The 23,140-nt window shown below is 43.8% G+C and overlaps 1 protein-coding gene across 5 annotated transcripts in view; it reads right to left on the bottom strand.

Moving 5' to 3' along the window:
- ABCC4 (ATP binding cassette subfamily C member 4) overlaps positions 1–23,140 on the bottom strand; it is a 276,355-nt gene that overhangs the window by 159,472 nt on the left and 93,743 nt on the right. For all 5 annotated transcript variants that reach the window (XR_005202632.1, XM_017543557.2, XM_017543561.2 and 2 more), the window contains 3 exons: positions 12,041–12,142; positions 5,634–5,723; positions 3,881–4,072 (listed from right to left, as the gene is read on the bottom strand). Coding sequence is in view for 4 of the 5 variants with exons in the window: in XM_017543557.2 (XP_017399046.1) it covers positions 3,881–4,072; positions 5,634–5,723; positions 12,041–12,142 (384 nt within the window). In the remaining variant the exon portion in view is untranslated. The remainder of the gene's footprint in view (positions 1–3,880; positions 4,073–5,633; positions 5,724–12,040; positions 12,143–23,140) is intronic.

Here is a 23,140-nt window from a genome sequence, read left to right on the forward strand (position 1 = left end):
TTTTGCGGGAGAGGGTGGCAGGGAGGGGAACGAGGAACTGTATAAAGCAAAATCTTTTCTTTATCTTATTAACTGATTTAGGGGAAAGGGCAATAGCTACCATTCACCAAAAACCTGGCATGTTTGCATTTTACAGACATTGCCTGCAGTCTTAACAATCCTGCTGTATCTCCTCCATTTAATAAGAAATGAAACAGAGGCAAACACCTGGACACACCCAGGACTGTTTCTGTCCAGCAGTTTTTGATTACACATGCAATCTCTGTACCTACGAGCCAAAATAATTCCAGGAAGCTGCTATTCTCTATGGCCATCTCATACCCACTATTGATACAGGGATTTGAGAGAGAGTCAGCAGAGGATCTCGTAACTCATTAAGAGGATTCCTGGTTTCTTGCTGGTCCCCTGCTAAACAATCATAAATGGAAACCATCTCAGCCCATGTCCTTATTTTGCAGCAGAGACATCAAGGGCCCAAGGCAGGTAATGTGACATGTCCAAAGTGATACCGAGCTGGTCAGGCATGGTGGCTCACACCTATAATGCTAGCACTTTGGAAAGTCAAAGCAGGTGGATCACCTGAGATCAGGGCTTCAAGAGCAGCTGGCCAACATAACAAAACCTATCTCTACTAAAAACAAAAAAGTTAGCCAGGCGTGGTGGTGCACACCTGTGATCCCAGTTACTCAGGAGGCTGAGGCAGGAGAATCACTGGAGCCTGGGAGGCAGAGGTTGCAATGAGCTTAGATCACACCGCTAGACTCTGCCCTGGATGACAGAGCGAGACTCCAACTCAAAAACAAAACAAACACACAAAAAAGTGATAGTGAGCAAATGACAAAGCTGGATCAGCCTCCTGCTCTGTTCAACTTCTCCACCGGAGGCCCACCGTCCTGCTGAAGATGGATGGAACCATGCACAGAGGGCCAGCAGTTCGTGCTTACACACATCCAGGAAGGAACCAAGGAGTCACCATGAGCCCAGCCCCGATGGGACCCCATCGCCACTGGAGTGTGCCTGCCACACAGAAGCCCTCAGGTGGCCGAAGCCTGGGACACTACCCGAGTTACTGGGCCAGTCTTCGAAGGTGGCTATGGAAGAGGCTGAATGGCAGCCACTGTCTCTAACCCCCGCTTCCTCTGAGAGCTCTTCTGACGTTGGGAGGAGGAAGGCAGGGCTGGGTGACCTGGGACCTGAAGTCTCACGTGGGTATCAGAAGCTGAACAGGTAAAATGAAAAGGCTTGAAAACCATTTCGTCCCACATTCTACCTTTTTATCAATCACCCAATTTTTAAAATAGTTCTGCCTTATAAACACCCTCAACTGAGAGGTAGCCTGGCAGAGGGGAAAATGGAATTGGGAGCTGGGCGGACACGGGTTTGAACCTGAACTGCAAATGCTTAGGTGATTCATTTCATCTCTCCAACCCTCCACTTTACCAACCCTAAGCCACACTCAACTCCTAAAACCATAGTCTGCTATGGAAAAAATCATTCTTAAATTCTAGAGTTTACTAGTAGGTTATTTTTAAACTGACAGATTAATATGCAAAGAGCAACAAAGCCTTCCCAAGAAAGCCATATATTAGTCCCAAGGACCTCACTTCTAACTTGTCATAGATCAGTGATGGAGGGCCAGAGCTGAAAGACAAGAGGTTGCCAAGTGCCACCCTTCCACTGACAAATGGCACACCGTCTTTCCTATCTCCGGAACCTGGTCCAGCAGCAGTTTCCTGGTTATCAGCTGTAACTACTAGTCGGGGAAAACTTGCAAAATTTGCCATCTGTTTCTCAACTCCCTAAAACGTTTTATATATATATATTCCACTCACTGCAACACACTGAAATCTCCTTGTATATTCTCCTACCTTGACCTTGTAATTCTGCAAAATTTCTCTAAAATGGACCTCTGGGGAAGCAGGGGACAGTGAGGGGACACCAGAGCAGGACAAGCCGAAGTATAGCCATTATTTTAGGGAAATGTTAGCAATTTTGTACCAACTTTGAATAAAATGAAACTTTTGCTTTAAAAAACGAGGATAGCAATATCAAAAAATTAAAAGAGAATAGCAATACCAAAGGCACTGGGAAATCATGGCAACAGATTAAAACTTCATATGCCCTTGTGTGCGCATATGTGTGAGTGTGTGAGAGAGAGAAAAAACATTCACACCTGGTGGAATCTGAGTAACTAGGAGCTTGCCTTAGCCTATCTTTTCCTATACAGCATATACTATTCAATAAAAATCTAGCTCATTAGTGCTAACTTAATGTCACTTCTGAAAATGCATCATCACTCATTAATAGCCCAGAAGGAAGAAACAGCCCATTAAACAAGCAATGACGTTTCTGTCCAAATCACTAGCAACTACTACTCACCTGATTGATAGAATCTATGATATTCACGCCATTGTTCAAGCAAAATTACTCATTCCTTGCAAACCTGGCTGGAAGCCTTCTGCATCACAACTGCGACAGTCTGTGGCGGCCTTTTTCCAGACAGTATAAAAGAACAGTAGGATGTCCAGGTCACACTGCACAGAGCCCGGGGAGAGCCCTTTAGTGCCAGTATTCACTGATTTTTATGGTCCAAAGATGGTAACATAGTATTTACCATTTTTTCTATTTTCTAACTTACAGTCTTCTATTAAGTATGGTCAGTTTTCATCGACTGCCCTCCAATTTTATGAAAACCTCAGTAGACAATCAAACATTTCAACTTTTGTGAAAACCATCACTCTCTAGGTGAAACAATACACAATGAAAAAAAATTTTAAACAGTTTGCTTCCTTTAAATAATAAACTGCACTGAAAAATGTATCCATGTAGCCAAAAAACACCCATACCCCAGAAACTACTGCAACAGTGTTTCCTTTTTAAAGGTGGTGAAGAAGGAAACCTATGGTCTGAGAGGACCCAGGCAGGAAACCCCAGCAAAGTGCACGGTGCAGAAGTCTTCTGGAGTCTGATGCAAACCAAAAGGCAATCAGATGCTAAAGCACCGTCATCTCTGCCTAGCCAGCTGATGATAGCAGGGAATTTTGGTCATTTATTTCTTGGGTAAGATGTAATTTTTTTCAAAAGTGTTCTTACCTTCTAGGGATAAGTAATAAGGTATCACAAATGAGGTACAATTGAGGTCGAGGGTGTGCCTCAGAAGAATCTGGGGTGGGACTGGGACTAGCAGAGGGCAGGGGTGGAGACTGAGTAGAACTGGCTACAGGTTGATCGCACTTGAACTTGAGCAATGGGTATATGCAGGTTCAAGACACCTTTCTCTCTACTTTTGCAAATTTTTGTAATTGTCTATTTTGAAAACAAAAAATGTTAAAAGTAAATGAAACTTCACAAAACCAACCAACCCCCCCCAAACTCACCCTGTAAATATCATTTTCACATCAGACTTAAAACGACAGTGTGTGTGTTTATTTACTGAGAGAACTGCCTTAAAATATAAAATAACACTCAAGGACTGGGCACAGTGTCTCACACCTGTATTCCCAGCACTGCCGGAGGCCAAGGCAGGAGGGTCACCTGAGGTCGGGAGTTCAAGACCAGCCTGACCAACATGGAGAAATTCTGTTTCGACTAAAAATACAAAATTAGCTGGGTGTGGTAGCAGATGCCTGTAATTCCAGCTACTTGGGAGGCTGAGGCAGGAGAATCACTTGAACCTGGGAGGCAGAGGTTGCGGTGAGCCAAGATCATGCCATTGCACTCCAGCCTGGGCAACAAGAGCAAAATGCCATCTTAAACAAACAAACAAAAAAAATCAAAGGTCTTTCAAAATTAATTTAAACAGTTAATAAAGCTCATTGTTGAAATGAACACTAATATTACTGGACATTTGAGTACATGAAATCCAAAAGTCATCACTCACCTTTTTCAGAGCACAAGCCTTTATGACCTTCTCATATCGTTCCTTTTCGTATTTCTTCCCAAATAAAATATTACTCCTCACAGTTCCCGAGAACACCCAGGGCTGCTGAGAAACATAGGCAATTCTTCCACGCACGTTCACCAGCCCGTGACTTGGGGCTAATTCCCCGAGCACAGCACTTAACAGTGATGACTGAAACAGATCGCAAAAAAACACACGTTCAGTCAACACGAGACAAGAACAAGCCACTGCAGTGCAGCCTTGCCCAGCGCTGGGAGCTTGAAAAGCATCATTTGATTCATTTAAAATAGGATCTAGTACGGCACAGGAAGTTGTGATTAAAAATTAGAAATAACATATTGGTCAATGTAAACTAGTAATTTGTAAGGAATACTAACAAAGTGGAGCGTAACAATCTACCCTGCCCTAATGACTTTCCCTAAATGAGATTCATTCCCCTAAATGAAATGCTACATGGAACCAAGATCAACTAAGAATGTTGACGGTAACGGAGCAGCCGAGCATGATATATCAATCCTATAGCCAATACTGAAGGCATTGTTCCTGCATGCAGGTATCCTTTCAGACAAAAACCTTGTTCTAGAAAAGCTATATGTAAATAACATATCATGGCCAGGCCCAGTGGCTCACGCCTATAATCCCAGCACTTTGGGAGGCCAAGGTGGCTGAATCACTTGAGGCCAGGAGTTCGAGACCAGCCTGGCCAACATGGTGAAACCCCATCTCTACTAAAAATACAAAAATCAGCTGGGTGTGGTGGCACGCCTATAATCCCAGCAACTTGGGAGGCTGAGGCATGAGAATTACTTGAACTCGGGGAACTGGAGGTTACGGTGAGCCTAGATCGTGCCACTATACTCCAGCCTGGGTGACAGAGCGAGACCCTGTCTCAAAAACTAAATATACATCCATCCATATATACATGAATAAATGAATGAATGAATAAAAATAAATAATAAATCCTGTGCACTAGGAAGGACTTTTTTTTTACCCAACAATCATGTCTCTGGAGAGCAAACTTCAATTGTGAAACCACTCTTTGGTTATACACCCTACATCTAGATTTACTGTGTTGCTTTAGAATGCATGAGACTAAGTGAGTATGCACGTTTCCTTCGCATCTTTTACAACACATAGATGTGACGTGTCTATGCTCCCCAGTATCAGAGAGCTTACAACACTGAACCGAAATCATCTGTTTGTATATCTGTCTCACCCAAGATACCAGAAGCTTCTGGAGGGCAGTGGCGTCTGGATCTTGCTTACAGGTTTATCTTTTGCTCCTAACACAGGGCTACACACTGGCTGCAGGTTTGTTAAATGTGTGTTCATGTGACTTGGAGAAGTCATAGCAACACACGTTGAAAGCTTTGCAGACAAGCCTTCACACTCTCCAGATGTCTTGTAGTATCTAGGGTCCACTCTGACAAAAGAAGTTCCCACTTTCTTAGTCTCAATCCATCCTGCATAGCGGTCATATAAACAATTTCCTTCATGGAGATGTCCAACTTCTGGGAGTTCCCAATTATGCAACTTGAAGAACCAAGGGAAACATGCTACACATTGCCCACATTTACTTGGTCATGTGACCTTCTTGCAAAACTAACGTTCCATGCACTGAGAAATGCCGTGCGACGCATACCCAATTCAAACTTCTGTTGCACATAGCTTTGAGCTCAAACCCAAGGAGTTAGATTTTGGCAACAAGCTGCCAAAAGCCATTATAACTCACCTTCCCTGCTCCCACGGGGCCGACCACAGCTAACAATTCACCAGGTCTGACAGTAAAGGAAAGGCCTTGCAGAGTTGGGGTCTCTGATGCCTACAAATTAAAGTTTATAAAATGTGCCCATTTCAATAAAGTCATACAAATCACTTCAAAAAGAGAAGAAGACAATACAATAGTCATCGATGCATGAATATAACCCAAATCTTTCTCCTTCCTGTTTTACGATATTGTATCCTAGGGTCCTTTTCATACAATCACTTTTTTTTGTGGGGTTTGAAACAGTTGGGAATCTTCAGTACTTAAGGCCCGTTCCCTTTTACCAGATTTTCATGTGAACACAGCTCCAGGCATCCACAAAATTCAGATACTAAAAATGACAAGGCAACCTTCTTGAAATGAAAACTCATGCTAACTTACTACAACAATATTCTTTATTTTTTTTTCACTTTAAGTTCCAAGATACATGTGCAGAACGTGCAGGTTTGTTACATAAGTATACATGTGGTTTTCTGCACCTGTCAACCCATCATCTAGATTTTAAGCCCTACATGCATTAGGTATTGGTCCTAATGCTCTCCCTCCCCTTGCCCTCCACCAGCCAACAGGCCGCGGTGTGTGATGTTCCTCTCCCTGTGTCCATGTGTTCTCATTTAAAACAATGTCCTTAATATAATATTTAGTATGGGAGCTTTTCAATCATACGTAAGTTTTCATTATGTCCCTTGATTTTAATATTCTATTTCATTAATGTCCACAAGGTGGCAGCATGAGTACATGGCATGCCCAATCCTTGGCTAATGGATGACTTGAAATCTCCACTAATCTTCCCGTTTTCACTTGATAAAGCATAAACCTCAGTTATGCCCAGCCAGCAAGAAGGCATTTTATACTATAAAGTCATTCTTGGCAAATGAACTTCTACAAATGGTGGTCAACCCTGTAACCAGAGATCTCATTTAACAACAACCAAAAAGTGTAGAATGAAATTAAGTCTTTGTTCATGGGTCAAAGTGAAAGTCTCAGCGTTATACCTGCAGCCTGCGTTACCTATCCCAGGTAAACAGGGAACAGCACAGCATTCTACTATAAACACTGAGGTACCCACCACAGCGTGTAATCCAACAAGGGGAGGAAGGAATGAAGTACTCATTACGGTATCAGAAATAATGTTCCTAAACAATCTATAAATTCTATGATAAAAAGATTCAGGAGTATATGCATGTTTTTACATATACTAAATGTTAAGAAAATTATCAATCACTGTTAATGTTAAAAAAAAAAAAAAAAAGGTGTTTTAGACATGGCGTGGACTGGCTCATACCTATAATTCCAACATTTTGGGAGGCAGAGGTGGGAGGATCACTTGAGCCTAGAAGTGCAAGACCAGCCAGGGCAATATAGCGAGAATCCATCTCTTCAGAAAAAAAAAAAAAAAAACAAAATCAGCCAGGCATGGCGGGTGTGTGCTCAGGAGGATGGGGTGGGAGGATTCCCTGAGCACAGGAGGTTGAGGTTGCAGCGAGCCAAGATTGCACCACTCCACTCTAGTCTGCTAGTCTGCATGACACAGTGGGACCTTGTCTCAAAAAAAAAAAAATGTTATTCTATAGTTTATTCTTTAGGAGACCAAACCAAATTCATTACTTTTATACAAAGCTTCTAATTCTTTTCAATTGAGAGGATTACATGTGTATCAGGGAGAGGGGATAGTTTACCAGTGCATGATAAACCAAAATGAGGAGGTGCCTCTTCTCATACAAGGACAATTAGTGCTTTGAGATCTCCATCTTTTAAAAAGCAAGTCAGTTGGTACAAATAAAGAGAGAAATGACTTTAAATTCAGAGTATAGAAGCTCAACTGTAAAAACTGCCAACGATAAGAACTTTCATCCAAACCCAGACATCAAAACTATCAGATAAAACTTGATACTGCTAAGTGAAGTACAAACAGCTACAATTTGGGAGGAAACCCAAAGCGGTTTAACTCTCACATTGATCATCTTCATCTGAATTTCCCACGGATAGATTGGAGAGACCTGACCAGGCGTGTCTGGCGGGCATTTAGCAAATTTATCTGAGTCCCAAGTCCTTTCAGAAGGGGCTTTTCTTCCACACAACACGCTTTGGTAAATGCTTGTCCACATCATAGAAAAATTATTAAGAGTGAATCAAAGGCAATGCAGCCTCCTCAACTTAGAAAAGCATTCTTTGAAAATGAATGCAGCATCCCTGAAAGGCAGAACACCCTGGGATGATACAAGAGGGAAGCACACATGAAGCCAACCAACCCAAAACCTAAGGAACTGAGCAGGCCCAGCCCACACACAGGTACTCATCAACCCCCCTCCATGTCTCAAGCAGGCATGTGTGATTAGTAAAACGCCCAAAAGACAGAAAGCACAGCAGGGGAATAACAGATCAAGACAAGCTTCAAAATGAAACATTTATCTGGAAATGACTTAACGGTCACATACCCGAATAATCCCAAATATTTCTATAAATGGTCAAAGGCCAAAATATGTGTGTATGTAAACTGACCCCTTATAAATGTGTCCCACACCACATTATAGGATAATCACAAACCAAAACCATCACCATCACTTTTTAGCACAAAGAAACTAGTGCCAGATTTCACAGGAGTTATTTAAAAGCCATCAACAAGAGGAAGTTTTTCATATGTGAGAACCTCTTTCTGTTTTTGTTTCTCTACTCCTTCCTACAGGCCTACAACAATTTCCTTTTTAAAAAGGTAATACATTATTACGTAAGCACTTGGAAAAATAATGTTAAACAAAATGTTAAAAAAAAAAAACATATTTACATGATTTTGTAAGTGCAAACTTGTCACAAATTCTCAGTCTTGCTTGACTTGGTGCTCTTCCTCTAAAATGTAAAAGGTCTACTCTGCATGCCTGATTAAGTAACATTTGTCTTTTAAGACAACTGAAACCTATCTGTTTATTTCTGTGATTACAAAGGACACAAAAAGCACAGCTGGTCAACCTGTCCCTTCTCCCTCCTTTGCAGTATGTCTCCTTCCTAACAAATATTTCTGACTTCACTTCTTTTTACTTAGTTTTGACTGCAAAAGAGTGAGCCACGTGCAAAACCCAGCTTCCCATCACGGCCCTGGTTCTCCTTAGAGCAGGTTTCTGCCCCACCGGGATGCCCGGGACCCAGCACTGGTGCGCTGCAGCCAGAAGGGGGCAGCACTCGACAGCTCGGGAGGCTCAGCCCCTTCCGGACACTGAGGCAGGTGGACTGAGCCCCAACTCTGGACCGGACCCTACGCTGAACCCTGGGACAGAGCCGTGAAGAAAGCAGAAGCAAATCCCTGCCCCACGGAGAGTCACAGGCTCCTACAGGGCCACAGACTTCACAGCTTAGAGACTCAGCCCAAGCCCATTTGTTTTATAAATGAGACCTAGGCTGGTGGGAAGACCCTCCCTCCAATATCCGCTGGTCTGTCCAGCAGGGCTGCTGCTGGGGTCTCTGTCTTTCTCCTAAATCCCAGCCCTGCACACCCTCTTTCCTCTGCAGCGTCTCCCCAAAAGCCCCAGTGTCTGTGCCCCTCCTCCCACCCAAGCGCCCTCACCCACATGACCCCCCTAATAATCCCTGGCAGCTTGGGGTGTAATCATCCCAAGACAAGGCCCAGAAAACAGGATGGAGTGTGCTGTTTACAATGCAGCTGTCAACGTTGTCTAAGAAACGAAAAACAACCAAACGGCCCATTTTACAATGTTGCAGAGTTTGGTACAAAAGAAATTTGCAAATGGGACCTACACAGTGTGTGGTGGCTACCTCAGTGCCTGCCTCTAATTCAACAGCATTCACCCCCAGTGCTTTTTTCTAATGGGATGTTCATAGAGCTTTCTGTCAATGCTTAAAGCATATTAGAGCTGGGCGCGGTGGCTCATGCCTGTAATCCCAGGACTTTGGGAGGTCAAGGCGGGCAGATCACTTGAGGCCAGAAATTCAAAACTATCCTGGCCAACATGGCAGAAACCCTGCCTCTCCTAAAAATACAAAAATTAGCCAGGCGTGGTGGAGCATGCCTGTAATCCCAGGTACTTGGGTGGTTGAGGCAAGAGAATTGCTTGAACCTGGGAGGTGGAGGTTGCAGTGCGCCCAGATCACACTACTGCACTCCAGTCTGAGCAACAGAGTGAGACACTGTCTCCAAAGTGAAGGAATGAATGAATGAAGTGTATTAGGGTGGAAATGGCAGCAGGTAAGGAGAAACTGTCAGGTCAGGTGATGGACCTTGTGTGAGTTTCCATGTGCACAAGATGCAATGGTGTTCTATGTATTTGGGAACACATTGTTTTGTTGCTAGAGATGGCAGAAATTACATCAGAATTAGGCACACATGAAACAGGGAGGGCGATACTTAGAGCCAAGGGCATGTGGAGAAAGAAAGACTGGAGTCTAGAGTGTTGACATTGGTACCACAGGAGAAGGCAGAGGCGACAGGCCTGGGCGGGAGTGCTGCTCAGCCACCTGTTGGCTCTTGGCTCCAGCAAACTACACTATAACTCAGTCACAAAGGTCAGCCTCAAAGAGCACCCGAGAGGAGAGGATCTGCTCACCACCAGCACCGCCCACCCGCTTTAAGCAGCCTGAGCAGTCCCTGCGCCCTTGGAAGAGACCCGGGCCCTCTGGTCCCAATTCTTGCTCACAGCTGGGTCCCTGGGCTTCACTCCTGGCAGGCATCATCTCTGGCCCCAGCGTGTACCTTCCTGCCATGGCTGATCTTGGGGTGGCCTCCTCCACTGCTGCTCTCCCTCTGTGTTGGTTCTTTCAACACCTATGTAATGAATTCCCTGCACAATATTCCCTCTCCCATGCTATTCTGTTTTCCAGTCTAACACAGACGGAGACAAGTGGATTCACAGAGGACCATGGACTCAGGTGAGCATAACCACAGAACCAGCCCAATAACATAGTAAACTTTCTCAGTTGCCATGGATCCCAGGTTGCAAGGTATATCATCTGAGCATTCCCAGATGAACCGAATACGCAACCATGGGCAGAACCGGAGTGCTGGACCAAAGGAGGAGGAGCAAGTTCACAGGCGGATGCCTCATGGCATGATCCAGGATCTGATCAGATCCAGTGCTGGCATCACTTCACTGCAAGATCCAAGCGGACCATGCCTCATTATCCTCTGCCTATAAAACCTGCCCCATCCCCCAGCTAGGGAAGACAAATTTGAGCACTGCCTCCTGTCTCATTGCCAGGTGACTTACAATACAGCCTTTCTTTTCCTGAAAAGCTGCAGCCACAGCGGTGGCTTCTATGAGCACTGGGCAGGGAGCCCACTGCTTCCTTGGAAGCATGAGGAAGGCACTGGAGTTGTGGATAGCAGGAGATGCACCAGCCTTAGTACTTCTTGTGGGTTGTCCCTGCTGCTGTTTCTATTTGCCTAAATGTCACAAGTAAACCAAGTGTTGAAAATCCCTGTGGCCTTGCCTGAACTACCTGTCTGCTTGCCACATGGTGAAACTCTTCAGTCAGGAATCCATGGAGCTTGCTTGGGCGGCCTGCAGCTTGCCCTCTGCCTTAGGCTGCCACCAAAGCAGCTTTACCACCCAGATGCTTAGAATAGGGTGGTATTTGCCACCCCAACCCTGTGGCAAAATCCAAGTCATGGGCTTTTTCAATATGTAATAAGATGACCTGAAAACAGTAAGGTGAAAATGTGCACTGATACCCCAAAGTCTCTGTAATAATTTACAACATACTCAGCAGTTAACCCATTCCATGCTGCACCTCAGTCTGTCTAATCCTATAAAATCCATACTGCCAATGCCTAAACTTAGTGACATTTAGGTTAGAATGAGGTAATGTTTTCAATGGGTTATTTTTGAAAATGAGATAAAATACAGCTGGGCATGGTGGCTCAGGCCTATAATCCCAGCACTTTGGGAGGCTGAGGTGGGCGGATTGCCTGAGGTCAGGAGTTCAAGACCAGCCTGGCCAACATGGTGAAACCCCGTCCCTACTAAAAATACAAAAATTACCCAGGTGTGGTGGCAGGCGCCTGTAATCCCAGCTACTTGGGAGACTAAGGCAGGAGAATCGCTTGAACCTGGGAGGCGGAGGTTGCAGTGAGCCAAGATCACGCCACTGTACTCCAGCCTGAGCAGCAGAGCAAGACTCCATCTCAATGAAAAGAAAGAAAATGAGATAAAATACAAATTGTCAAATCCCTAAGACTGATTTCACACCTACTTTCTATTTATTGCAAAACTTACTCCTAATTTTGAGAATCTTTGTAACATACTTTTAGTAAATGAGCAAGCCATACTTTTATACCATGTGTAACATCTCAAAATGCTCTTTATTAAACCAACGTCACTCATTATGTATTTGCAGACATGACCTTGCAGTTAAGGATATGTTACCTTATCCCAAAAAGCAGTAAAATCCTGCACATGCACCACATTTTTACCATCTGACGGCAGCTGACGGTTGCGCTGTGATATCTCATCAAGTAGCAAAAAGTTCTAGAGAGTAAGAAAAACACAGACTGTTTAAATTAGAGAAACAAAAGCAGAAACAAAAGTCATCGCTTCTATGGAATTTGCAACACAAAACTTTATACAGATAGATCATTTTACCAAGCATATTTAAAGTATCGGTTCACATCAGCATATGCTATTTATTTAATAAACATATAAAGAGTTTGTGGCCATGAACTATCTTTGTAATTTTAGGCACTGTCTGTGTCTTTTTTTTCAACAAGTATACTGGTTCCTAAATAAACAGAGAATACTGCTTCGAGGTTGAGCACATTTAGAGATTGCACATTTCCACTGCTGGACTTTTGTGTTACTAATGGTGAACACGGGAGTTGCTTGGAAGTGATCTGATGAATGTTTCATGAATCCTCATCATGTACCAAGCCCCGTGCTAGATGCTGGCAACACGAAAGTCGAGGCCATTCCCAACTTTCAGGAAGTGAGTTAGCCCAGAAGGGTAGGCAGGAAACACAGGGCAGAGCCTGTGAAAGCAGCCCTCACTCAGGCTGGTCACTTAGATTCAACTGGCCTTTCTCCTCCCTCATGCGTGTCAAACTGACATATAACTTATTCACTGTCACTTAAGTCCCTGTTCTAAAAACTAAAACTAAAAATAAAAAAGCCCTCATGACATTTCTATCTCTTAAAACATATTTTATAAGCTTCTTTTCACAATCACTTTTTTTTTTTTTTTTTTTTTTTTTTTTTTTTTTTTTTGAGACGGAGTCTCACTCTGTCTTCCAGGCTGGAGTGCAGTAGCACAATCTCGGCTCACTGTAACCTCTGCCTCCCGGGTTCAAGTGATTCTCCTGCCTCAACCTCCCCAGTAACTGGGAATACAGGCACCTGACACCATGCCCGGCTAATTTTTTGTATTTTTAGTAGAGATGGGGTTTCACCATGTTGGTCAGGCTGGTCTCCAACTCCTGGCCTCCCAAAGTGCTGAGGTGTGAGGCACCGTGCTTGGCCTACACTTACCTTTTTTCCTTAGTCAATATCCCCTCCTTGACAGCAGGAATGGCCCAACCTTTCACGTCCTGCTGTTTCCACACTAGTTAGCAACTATACAAGGCAACTTAACTGAATAAAACAAAGTCCTGCTAACCATAACAAACCTAACATAACAATATATGGGAAAACTCCTTTTGCCCCTCAAATGGTAGGTATAATTCAATGAGAGAAGCTACAGTGGTTTAGAAATGGAATAAACCACCTACATCACCCCTACCTCATCCAAAATTTTGTAGATGTGGCAAAATGGTCAGCTCTCCTCAAAATCTGCTCTCAGTTTTCTGTAGTTAATAAAACTCCCAATTTTTAGCTGATGCATAGCAGCCTGGAATAAGGAGCACTCTTCCCAGCCCCCAGCACAGCCAGATGTAGCCATGTGACTTAAGTTCAGCCCAGTGGAAAGTGGCAATGTCCAGGAAACTTCCTATACCCCAATGTCCAGGCCTTGGAAGCTGCCTGGATGACTTTGGAGCTTCCCCTCCAAAATCCACATGCTGAAACTTAGTGGCCACTGTGGTGGCAGTAAGAGGTATTTAGGCCATGAGGGCTCCTCCCACATGAATGGTGTTAACGACCCTGTAAAGGAGGCTGCAGGCAGTAGGCAGCCCTCTAGCCCTTCCGCCTTCTGCCCTATAAGGACACAGCATTCCTTCCGTCTGGAATATGCAGCATCAAGGCACCATCTTACAAGCAGAGAGCAGGTCACCAGAAAACCGAACCTGCCGGTGCCTTGATCTTGGACTTCTCAGCCTCCAGAGCTGTGGGAATTTCTGTTTTTAATAAAGTACCCAATGTGTAATTTATGTGTATTCATCACAGACTAAGATATCCCCCAAAAAGATAAAGTCATAATCTCAGTACCTCAAAGGTGACTTTATTTGGAAATGGAACTGTTACAGATGTGATTAATTAAAATGCAGTTATATTGGAATAGGGAGGGTCCTAAACCTAACATGATCAGTATCGCTCTAAGAAAAGAAGAGAGAGACTCAATTTCCGTTGTTTTCAGCCACTGTGTTTGTGGTACTTTGTTCCAGCAGCCCTCGCAAACTCACATGGAAACTTACGAGGGTTTTGCATGAGGAAATAAACCACCGTGTGTGAATGGCTTTTACATGGATGTTTTGCAAACCACTGGCAACTCTGAAGCAACTGAAATGAGCATGGAACATGTTTTAGACAGAGAAAAAACACTTAAATAAGTCATCTACTACTTAGAAAAATGTCAACATCCTTTGAGTCCTTAAAATTTTTATCTGTCACTTCACAGGGCTACACATTTGACTGCAATGTTACACTTCAAAAGAACAAAAATTGAAAATGAAAACTTTCTTCTATGCAGGAAAAGAAAAATACATTCCTTTCTTCTATATAGGAAAAGAAAAAAAGTCAGTGTTTCCCTCAAAGACCCTGCAAGCAGAAGATGCTGTCTGTTCATCCGTTCCCTCGCTATCCACCCACCAGCCGTACTGAGAGCCTACTAAGGATCGGATACTGCTAGTTCTCCCTGTAGAAGCCCATGTCTGGCACAGCAGAGAGGGCACAGACAAATGCTGGCCTGAAGATTCTGCTGCAGGCTTAACCACAGCATCTCTGCTTCCTCCCTCCACACCACCTATTCCATGGTTAACCAGATAACGACCTGGGCCTAATCTGCCACAAGTCACCACACCTCAAGAAATGATCCAACTAGGCCAGGCGTGGTGGCTCACGCCTATAATCCCAGCACTTTGGGAGGCCGAGGTGGGCAGGTCACAAAAAATCCAAAACTTAACTGGGCTTGATGGCACACGCCTGTAGTTCTAGCAACATGGGAGGCTGAGGTATGAGAATCGCTTGAACCCAGGAGGCGGTGGTTGCAGTGAGCTAAGATCGCACCACTGCACTCCATCCTGGGCAACAGAGCAAGACCCTATCGCAAAACAAAATAAAACAAAAAGAAATGACCAATTTCACAAGTTTACTGACTGCTAATCATCTGTGATACTGATACAACTTTTTCACTCCAGCATCCCTTCTCCAGCATCCCCAACACAACCAAACCGATCCCAAACACCACTCTCTAAAGATCTTCTTAAAACACCTCTCATAATTGACACCATGCTTCAAACTCTTCCACGACCCAGCAGTATGACATTCACACTCCCAAAGTAGCCTCTGCCTTGATTCCCTGAGTATTCATCCCACCCTGTCCTTCGGGGCCCATCTCAAAGACTAATCCTGCTGGGAACCAGCTCAAGGTGGCAGCAGCTGGTACTGAAACTGAGTTATGCACAGGACAGAGATGTGTCCCCCACACTGCACTTACAGGCACACTCATCTGCATGAACACTGTCCTGCACCCGGGGTCAGCTCTTCACAGATACATGCTACAGGCGTATCTGACTGTAGGATTGGCTTAAATTATTCAAACCATCAGCTATGTCAGTTAGCACAGCAACAAGCAAGAGGTTATACATCTTATTAATCTTGTCTGGACAGAATAAAATTCTGATTTTAGCTGAAGTGTGTGACCAAGACATCAAATTTATTATTCTGTATGTGCATGTTAGAACAGAAGTTCCCCACCTTCAAAACCAAAAACTATGCACACAGTACCTCTATGGAGCACTGGTGAATAAATGGATCTGAGTAGAGAAAGACATGATAATTGTTCAGTGGTTAAATGAGACTCCATTCAACACATGAATGGCTTGCAAAGGTGCTGGAAGGGCTGGCTGGACCTCCTCTCGTCACTCAGGAGGATGAAAAAGCTGAAATGACATTGCCAAAACAGCAATGAAGTGCATCCCCAGAACAGGTCACTAGGGGATGTATCTGACGACAGAACTCAGTCAAAGAGATCAAATTCAGGGTGGATGGTTGGGAAAAACTGAAGCAGCTTTGTGAACAATATAACCTCAGAGACACGTTTTACTGGATGTGGAAGTCATTGAAGACTTCCAGTGCTTTCCTGTTAAGATAAGATCTCTTAAAATCCTATTGGACTTGCTCTATGCCAAGATCATCAGCCCTTTCCTTAATAAAACAAAAACAGACAGAGTTTCTTGGACCTAAAAGCTTCACAATAAATGTTTCATTTTCTGTATATGGAAAAAAGGAAAACTGAAAAGTATGAGTAAGAAAGACAATGGATTAAAGACTTAAATGTAAAACCTAAAACCATAAAAACCCTAGAAGAAAACCTAGGCAGTACCATTCAAAACACAGGCATGGGCAAATACTTCATGACTAAAACACCAAAAGCAATGGCAACAAAAGCCAACATTGACAAATGGGATCTAATTAAACTAAGAGCTTCTGCACAGCAAAAGAAACTATCTTCAGAGTGAACAGGCAACCTACAGAATGTGAGAACATTTTTGCAATCTGTCCATCTGACCAAGGACTAATATCCAGAATCTACAAGAAACTTAAACGAATTTACGAGAAAAAAAACAAACAACCCCATCAAAAAGTGGGCAAAGGACATGAGCAGACACTTCTCAAAAGAAGACATTTATGCAGCCAACAAACACGAAAAAAAGCTCATCATCACTGATCATTAGAGAAATGCAAATCAAAACCACAATGAGATACCATCTCATGCCAGTTAGAATGGCAATCATTAAAAAGCCAGGAAATAACAGATGCTGGAGAGGATGTGGAGAAATAGGAACACTTTTACACTATTGGTAGGAGTGTAAGTTAGTTCAACCATTGTGGAAGACAGTGTGGTGATTCCTCAAGGATCTAGAACCAAAAATACTATTTGATCCAGCAATCCCATTACTGGGTATACACCCAAACGATTATAAATCATTCTACTATAAAGACACATGCACACATATGTTTGTTGCAGCACTATTCACAATAGCAAAGACTTGCAACCAACCAAAATGCCCATCAATCATAGACTGGATAAAGAAAGTGTGGCACATATACACCGTGGAATACTATGCAGCCATAAAAAAGAAGGAGTTCATAGTCTTTGCAGGGATATGAATGAAGCTGGAAACCATCACTCTCAGCAAACTAACACAGGAACAGAAAACCGAACACTGCATGTTCTCACTCATAAGTGGGAGTTGAACAATAAGAACACATGGACACAGGGAGGGGAACATCACACATGGGGGCCTGTCAGAGGGTGAGCGGCAAAGGGAGGGAGATCTTTGGGACAAATACGCAATGCATGTCGGGCTTAAAACCTAGATGATGGGTTAATAGGTATAGTAAGCCACCATGGCACATGTATATCTATGTAACAGATCTGCATGTTCTGTGCATGTATCCTAAAACTTAAAGTAAAATAAAAAATATAAATATAAATATATATTTTAAAAAAGAAATTTAACAACACAATGTTTCTAAACTCTATGTGTCTGCCAAGCTCTAGTGTATCCACGGTCAAGGCTCACTTAGTTCTGGTCACCTGGTCAGTATGCCGGGCAGACCTGTTCCTCCTCTCCTGATGCCATTTTCACATTCCCATTGTTCATTAACATATCCACATGAGAAACAACGAAGAAAGTGAACGTTGGATCTATTCATTGCACTCATCATTTACAACCTCCATTTTTAGAGAAATAGGAAAGGAGGCAGAACCAGGCAGACCCCATCAGTGGGTCTTGTAGCAAACATCTGTACAGTTCTAAAGCATTCCAGACTTCAAAGCCAAATTCATCCCCAAATCTCGTCTTCTTTTAGTATTCCATATTTCAGTAAACCCAGGTGATTTTCTAGAATGAAAGTAGCCCCTGATCCTTATCCCTCCCCTTGCCCCACACCCAAATCAGGACATGTTCCCAATGCCATTCAAATCTATCCAAGGCTCTCTACTTGGCCTGAGTCTGAATCAAATCATCATCTTCCTGGACTGTTTGCTCCATCAGCCTCCTGACATATCTCCCTGCCTCTACTCTGGGACCCCAGTGCATTCTCCAGGTTGCAGCCAGGGTGAACTGAAAATATGTGGATTTTCTTGAACATTAAGAGCTTTTCTCACATTTTCCATGGGTGATCCGCCATGGAAATGTAGGGCATCAGCCTCCTGGCTGCCCCAAGCCCCCTCCCTTCCAGAGCCCTTCCCCATCTCTCTCCACTACCACACACGCAATGCTGAAGGCTATTTCTTGAGCCTTCACAGGAAGCATGGCACCTCCACAATGGCGCTGGCAGCTCTACCAAACCACCTCATGGGGTACCTCGGACATTGCCTTCCAAAGACAATGACACATGAGCATGGATTTTAATTATGTGGTTACTTATTAACCCCACTTGATTCCCAGGAGGAAATTCCAAGCAGGAAGGACTTCTGTGTGTTGGCTTATCATTGTATCTAAGCATCTATCACAGTGCCAGCTTAAGCTAGGTGTTCAATTACATTGTGGAGTCAATGACTAAGCAAATGAATCAATTCCAAACTTAACCCCCAAAAGCCTAGCATAGACCAAGACCGGTATCTGGGTTCTTCCTCTCAACTGATTTTAGTCTTAAGTGATCCTGATGTCTTTCATATTTGCTACACATATTTTGACCTAGTGTGCTTTTTCATCACACAACTCAGGCAATGGGTCCCAAAGACAGCATATTTTCAGAAAGATACTGGGCTCCAGCCAATACCTGGTGAAGCAGAATCTCCAAGGTGTAATAATTTAGTTTTAATCAGAATGTCAGGTAATTCCGATGAATTAGGGGACAAAATGGGTCACAGGAACCATTCAGGTTGAAAAAACACAGACAAAGACCTAAAGGAAGAAAAAACAAAAACTAAACTAAACTAAACCTCCAACAGTGACTTCAACGCCACCATGAAGGAGTTCACCACACTAACACCAATGCTTTCTTACCAGTTACGCCTGGACATTTGTTTCTCCTTTACTGAAAATCACTACTGCTGAACTCTAGGCCCACCTTCCCACCAGAAACCATGCACATGAGGGGAAATTAAGGTTTCCTGCCCAAGTCAAAGAGGCATCCTTTTTCGGGACACAGCACCTTGCCAAAGTTAGCCAGTGGAAAATGTAAAATTCCCAGCCGGTCATTTTATCTTACTGCATGCATACATCTGTCGACACAAACAGGAATTTCAAACCTTAGACAAAAGTGAGTTGCACTTTAGTGGAAAATAAATTTTAAAAATCTTAAGGATTTCTGCCCTACCGCATATTGGACCACAATTCTTTGAAAATTGTCTGCAGGATCCCTTCCATGCCACACTCTGATGAGTGACATAATTCAGCAGAGAATGACAGTCATCACTTCCCACTAAAACAATGCTCAGCTGTTAGGCATTTGCCAAGTCTCATAGACATAATGAAGCTAGAAGTTGACTTCACTTAGACATTTTCTGAGCACCTGCAATCTATGCATAATATAAAGATGAATGAGGCATTATGTCTGCCTTTATAAATTGAGAGTTTAGGAAGGGAAAGAAATCTATATACAAACGGCTTCAATTATAAGGGGGAAATGAGGACAAAGTCACATATGGAGAACCCAAAAGAAGAGATGAGGATTAAAGAGTGTGTGATAGGCCGGATGCAGTGGCTTATACCTGTAATCCTAGCACTTTGGGATGCCAAAGCCAATGGATCACTTGAGTTCAGGAGTTCGAGACCCAGCCTGGCCAACTTGGTGAAACCTCATCTCTACTAAAAATACAAAATTAGCCAGACTTTGTGGTTCATGCCTGTAATCCCAAATACTGGGTAGGCTGAGTTAGGAGAATTGCTTGAACCCAGGAATTAGAGGCTGTGGTGAGCCAAGACTGTGCCACTGCACTCCAGCCTGGGTGACAGAGCAAGACTCCATCTCAAAAGAAAAAAAAAAAGACCATGTGATGGTTATTTTTATGTGTTGGCTTGGCTAGGCCACAGTCCCCAGATATTTGGTCAAACATGTCTGGATATCAATGGGAAAGTATGTTTCAGTTGAGGTTAGCATTTAAATCTGCAGACTTTAAAGTCCTACATAATGTCAGTGGGCATCATCCAATCAGTTGAAGGCATTTAAGAGAAAAAAGACCTACCAAGAAAAGGGGATTCTGCCTCAAGACTGTCCTCCTCAGACTCAAGCTGCATATCAGCTCTTCCCAGGGTCTCTGTAGCCTGCCAGCTGCCCCGCAGACTGTGGACTGACCTCACCTCCACAATTGCGTGAGACAATTTTATAAATCAATCCACCAATCTCTCTCTGTATGTATGTGCATGTGGGCCCTATCAGTTCTGCTTCTCTGGAGAGCTCTGACTAATACAGAGGGTTTTCTAAATAAGTGAGGCAAAACAGGAAATGACCTCCAGACATCAAGTCCAATCCCCTTAGTTAGAGATAAGAAAACTGAGGCCCAGGGAGTTAGTGAGGACACAAGGTACATGTCCCACCCTGCCATACCACCAGTTGGGGCTGCTTTTTGTTCAATTATTTCCTATGGCTGCCACACAGAAGTACAATCTGCATTCAGGTTATGCTGTGCATGTGGGGGTAAGAATGTGCACTTTTTTTTTTTTTTTTTTTTTTTTTTTTTTGGGGGGTTTTTTTTTTTTTTTTTTTTTTTTTTTTTTTTTTTGAGATGGGGTCTCACTCTTGTTGCCCAGGCTAGAGTGCAGTACACCATCTCAGCTCACAGCAACCTCCACCTCCTGGGTTCAAGTGATTCTCATGCTTTAGCCTGCAGAGTAGCTGGGATTACAGATGTGTGCCACAATCCCCAGCTACTGTTGTATTTTTAGTAGAGACGGGGTTTCACCATGCTGGTCAGACTGGTCTCGAACTCCTGACCTCAAGTGATCCACGCACCTTGGACTCCCAAAGTGCTGGGATTACAGGTTAGCCACCGCACCCAGCTACACTTCTAAGACAGACAGACAGTCTGAGTAAAGTCCCAGATCAGCCTTTTATTAACTGAAAAGGTAGAGAGGTGCTATCTACCCTCCCCAGATTTCAGTTTCTTTATCTGTAATGTAGGAATGATAGAGGAGTTACAGGAGTAAAAGGAATGAATATTCATAAGGCACTTGGCCCCCTGCTTGCTACCTAGTAAGTACTCATCAGTTATTCCTATAAAGCTCCATGGTCTTAATCTTCATTTATCTTTTAATGGCCAGGAAGACAGACTAACTAATTAAACAAGTAAGACTGTTTCTATTTCTCCACATGGCCCAAGGAAAGCTCTCGTTTCACAGCCTGGAAGCTAGTCATGAGCGTTTTTTTTTTTTTTTTAGACAGAGTCTCACTCTGGCGCCCAGGCTGCTAGAGTGCAGTAGCGCAATCTCAACTCACTGCAACCCCCGCTTTTTGGGTTCAAGCAAGCCTGAGCCTCCTGAGGAGCTGAGATTGCAGGCATACACAAACACACTCGACTATTTTTGTATTTTTAGTAGAGACAGAATTTCACCATGTTGGCCATGCTGGTCTCGAGCTCCTGACCTTAAGTGATCTGCCCACCACGGCTTCCCAAAGTGCTGAGATTACAGGCATGAGCCACTGCACCCAGCCAGGAGGGTCTATATTTAACATCAGACATGGTCCCTTCTTAGAGGAGCAGGTCCACCAAATCCAATCAGGTTTGAGATGCATATGGGACACAAATAATGAGGCAGAGACTCCAATCCAGTCCACTCTGAGAGAGATCCAGTTCCCCAAAGTTGAGAACCTTCACACCCACCTTGAACAAGGCCCGATGTTCTGGGAATCCCCAACTTGAGTCTGCTTCCTTGCTTGGCCTGCCTCTAGCTTCTAGCACAGGCCGGGCCACCTTGGGTCTGTATTGGGCCCCAGCCTTTTCTTATGGTTGCTGCTTCTGTCCATTCAGCATTTGGTGCCCACTATGTGTCTATCAACACTGAGCTGCATGGTACTTGGCACTGCTCAGCAGGAACAAAAGTACTGCCAGGTTCCTGGGACCTGGCTGGAGGGCTTAGTAGTATTTCCTTCAGTCAAGGACAGAGGGGAGGACACCCCAGCCACACAGAGCAAAAAGCCCCAAAGCAGGAACAGACGAGTCATGTGCTGGGAAACACACAATGTGGCCAGGTGAGCCCAACACCTAGAGTTCAAAAACATGACTCCACAGGAGACAGAGAACCTTTCAAGGTTTTTGGAATAAGACCAGATGAGTAAAAGAACACTGAAGGAAATATCTCACACCAGAGGATACGAAGGCAGCAACATAGGTGATGCAGTTTGGCTATGTGTCCCCACCCAAATCTCGGCCTCCCAAAGTGCTGGGATTACAGGTTGTAACCCCATAATTATGAACTATAATCCCCATAATCCTCACACGTCAAGGGTGGGACCCAGGGGAGGTAATTGGATCATCGGGGCAGTTTCCCCCATGTTGTTCTAGTGATAGTGATGAGTTCTCTCGAGATCTGATGGTCTGTATAAGCGTCTGGCATTTGTCCTGCTTGCACTTCTTCCTGCCGCCCCGTGAAGAAAGTGCCTACTTCCCCTTCTGCCATGACTGTAAGTTTCCTGAGGTCTCCCAACTCTGCTGAACTGTGAGTCAATTAAACCTCTTTCCTTTATAAATTGCCCAGTCTCAGGAAGTTCTTTATAGCAGTAGGAAAACAGACCATAGTATCATAGGCAACACAGTGGTTAAGAAATCATGGTTCTGAACGGATTCCCAGTTCTATCATTTACAAGTTATGTAAAGGTAGTCAAACTCCTTAACCTATTCATTCCCTATAGAGTGGGGACACTAATGTTTGTCTCCTTCAGTTGTAAGAATAACATGAAATAACATGCAACAGCTTCCAGGAGCCCTGGTCCACCGTACACACACCAGCACCTGCAATCAAAGTGAAGGACCGCAACAGCAGTCACAGAATTACAGCAGCACAACACACATGTGGCGTTTCCATCTGAAAAATGTGTCGTGCACACTCAGAAAGACATTCTAAGGCCGGGCACGGTGGCTCACACCTGTAATCCCAGCACTTTGGGAGGCCGAGGCGGGTGGATCACGAGGTCAAGAGATCGAGACCA

This window comes from Cebus imitator, unplaced genomic scaffold, assembly GCF_001604975.1.
Source record: "Cebus imitator isolate Cc_AM_T3 unplaced genomic scaffold, Cebus_imitator-1.0 Scaffold158, whole genome shotgun sequence".
In the NCBI taxonomy this organism is placed as follows: Eukaryota; Metazoa; Chordata; class Mammalia; order Primates; family Cebidae; genus Cebus; species Cebus imitator.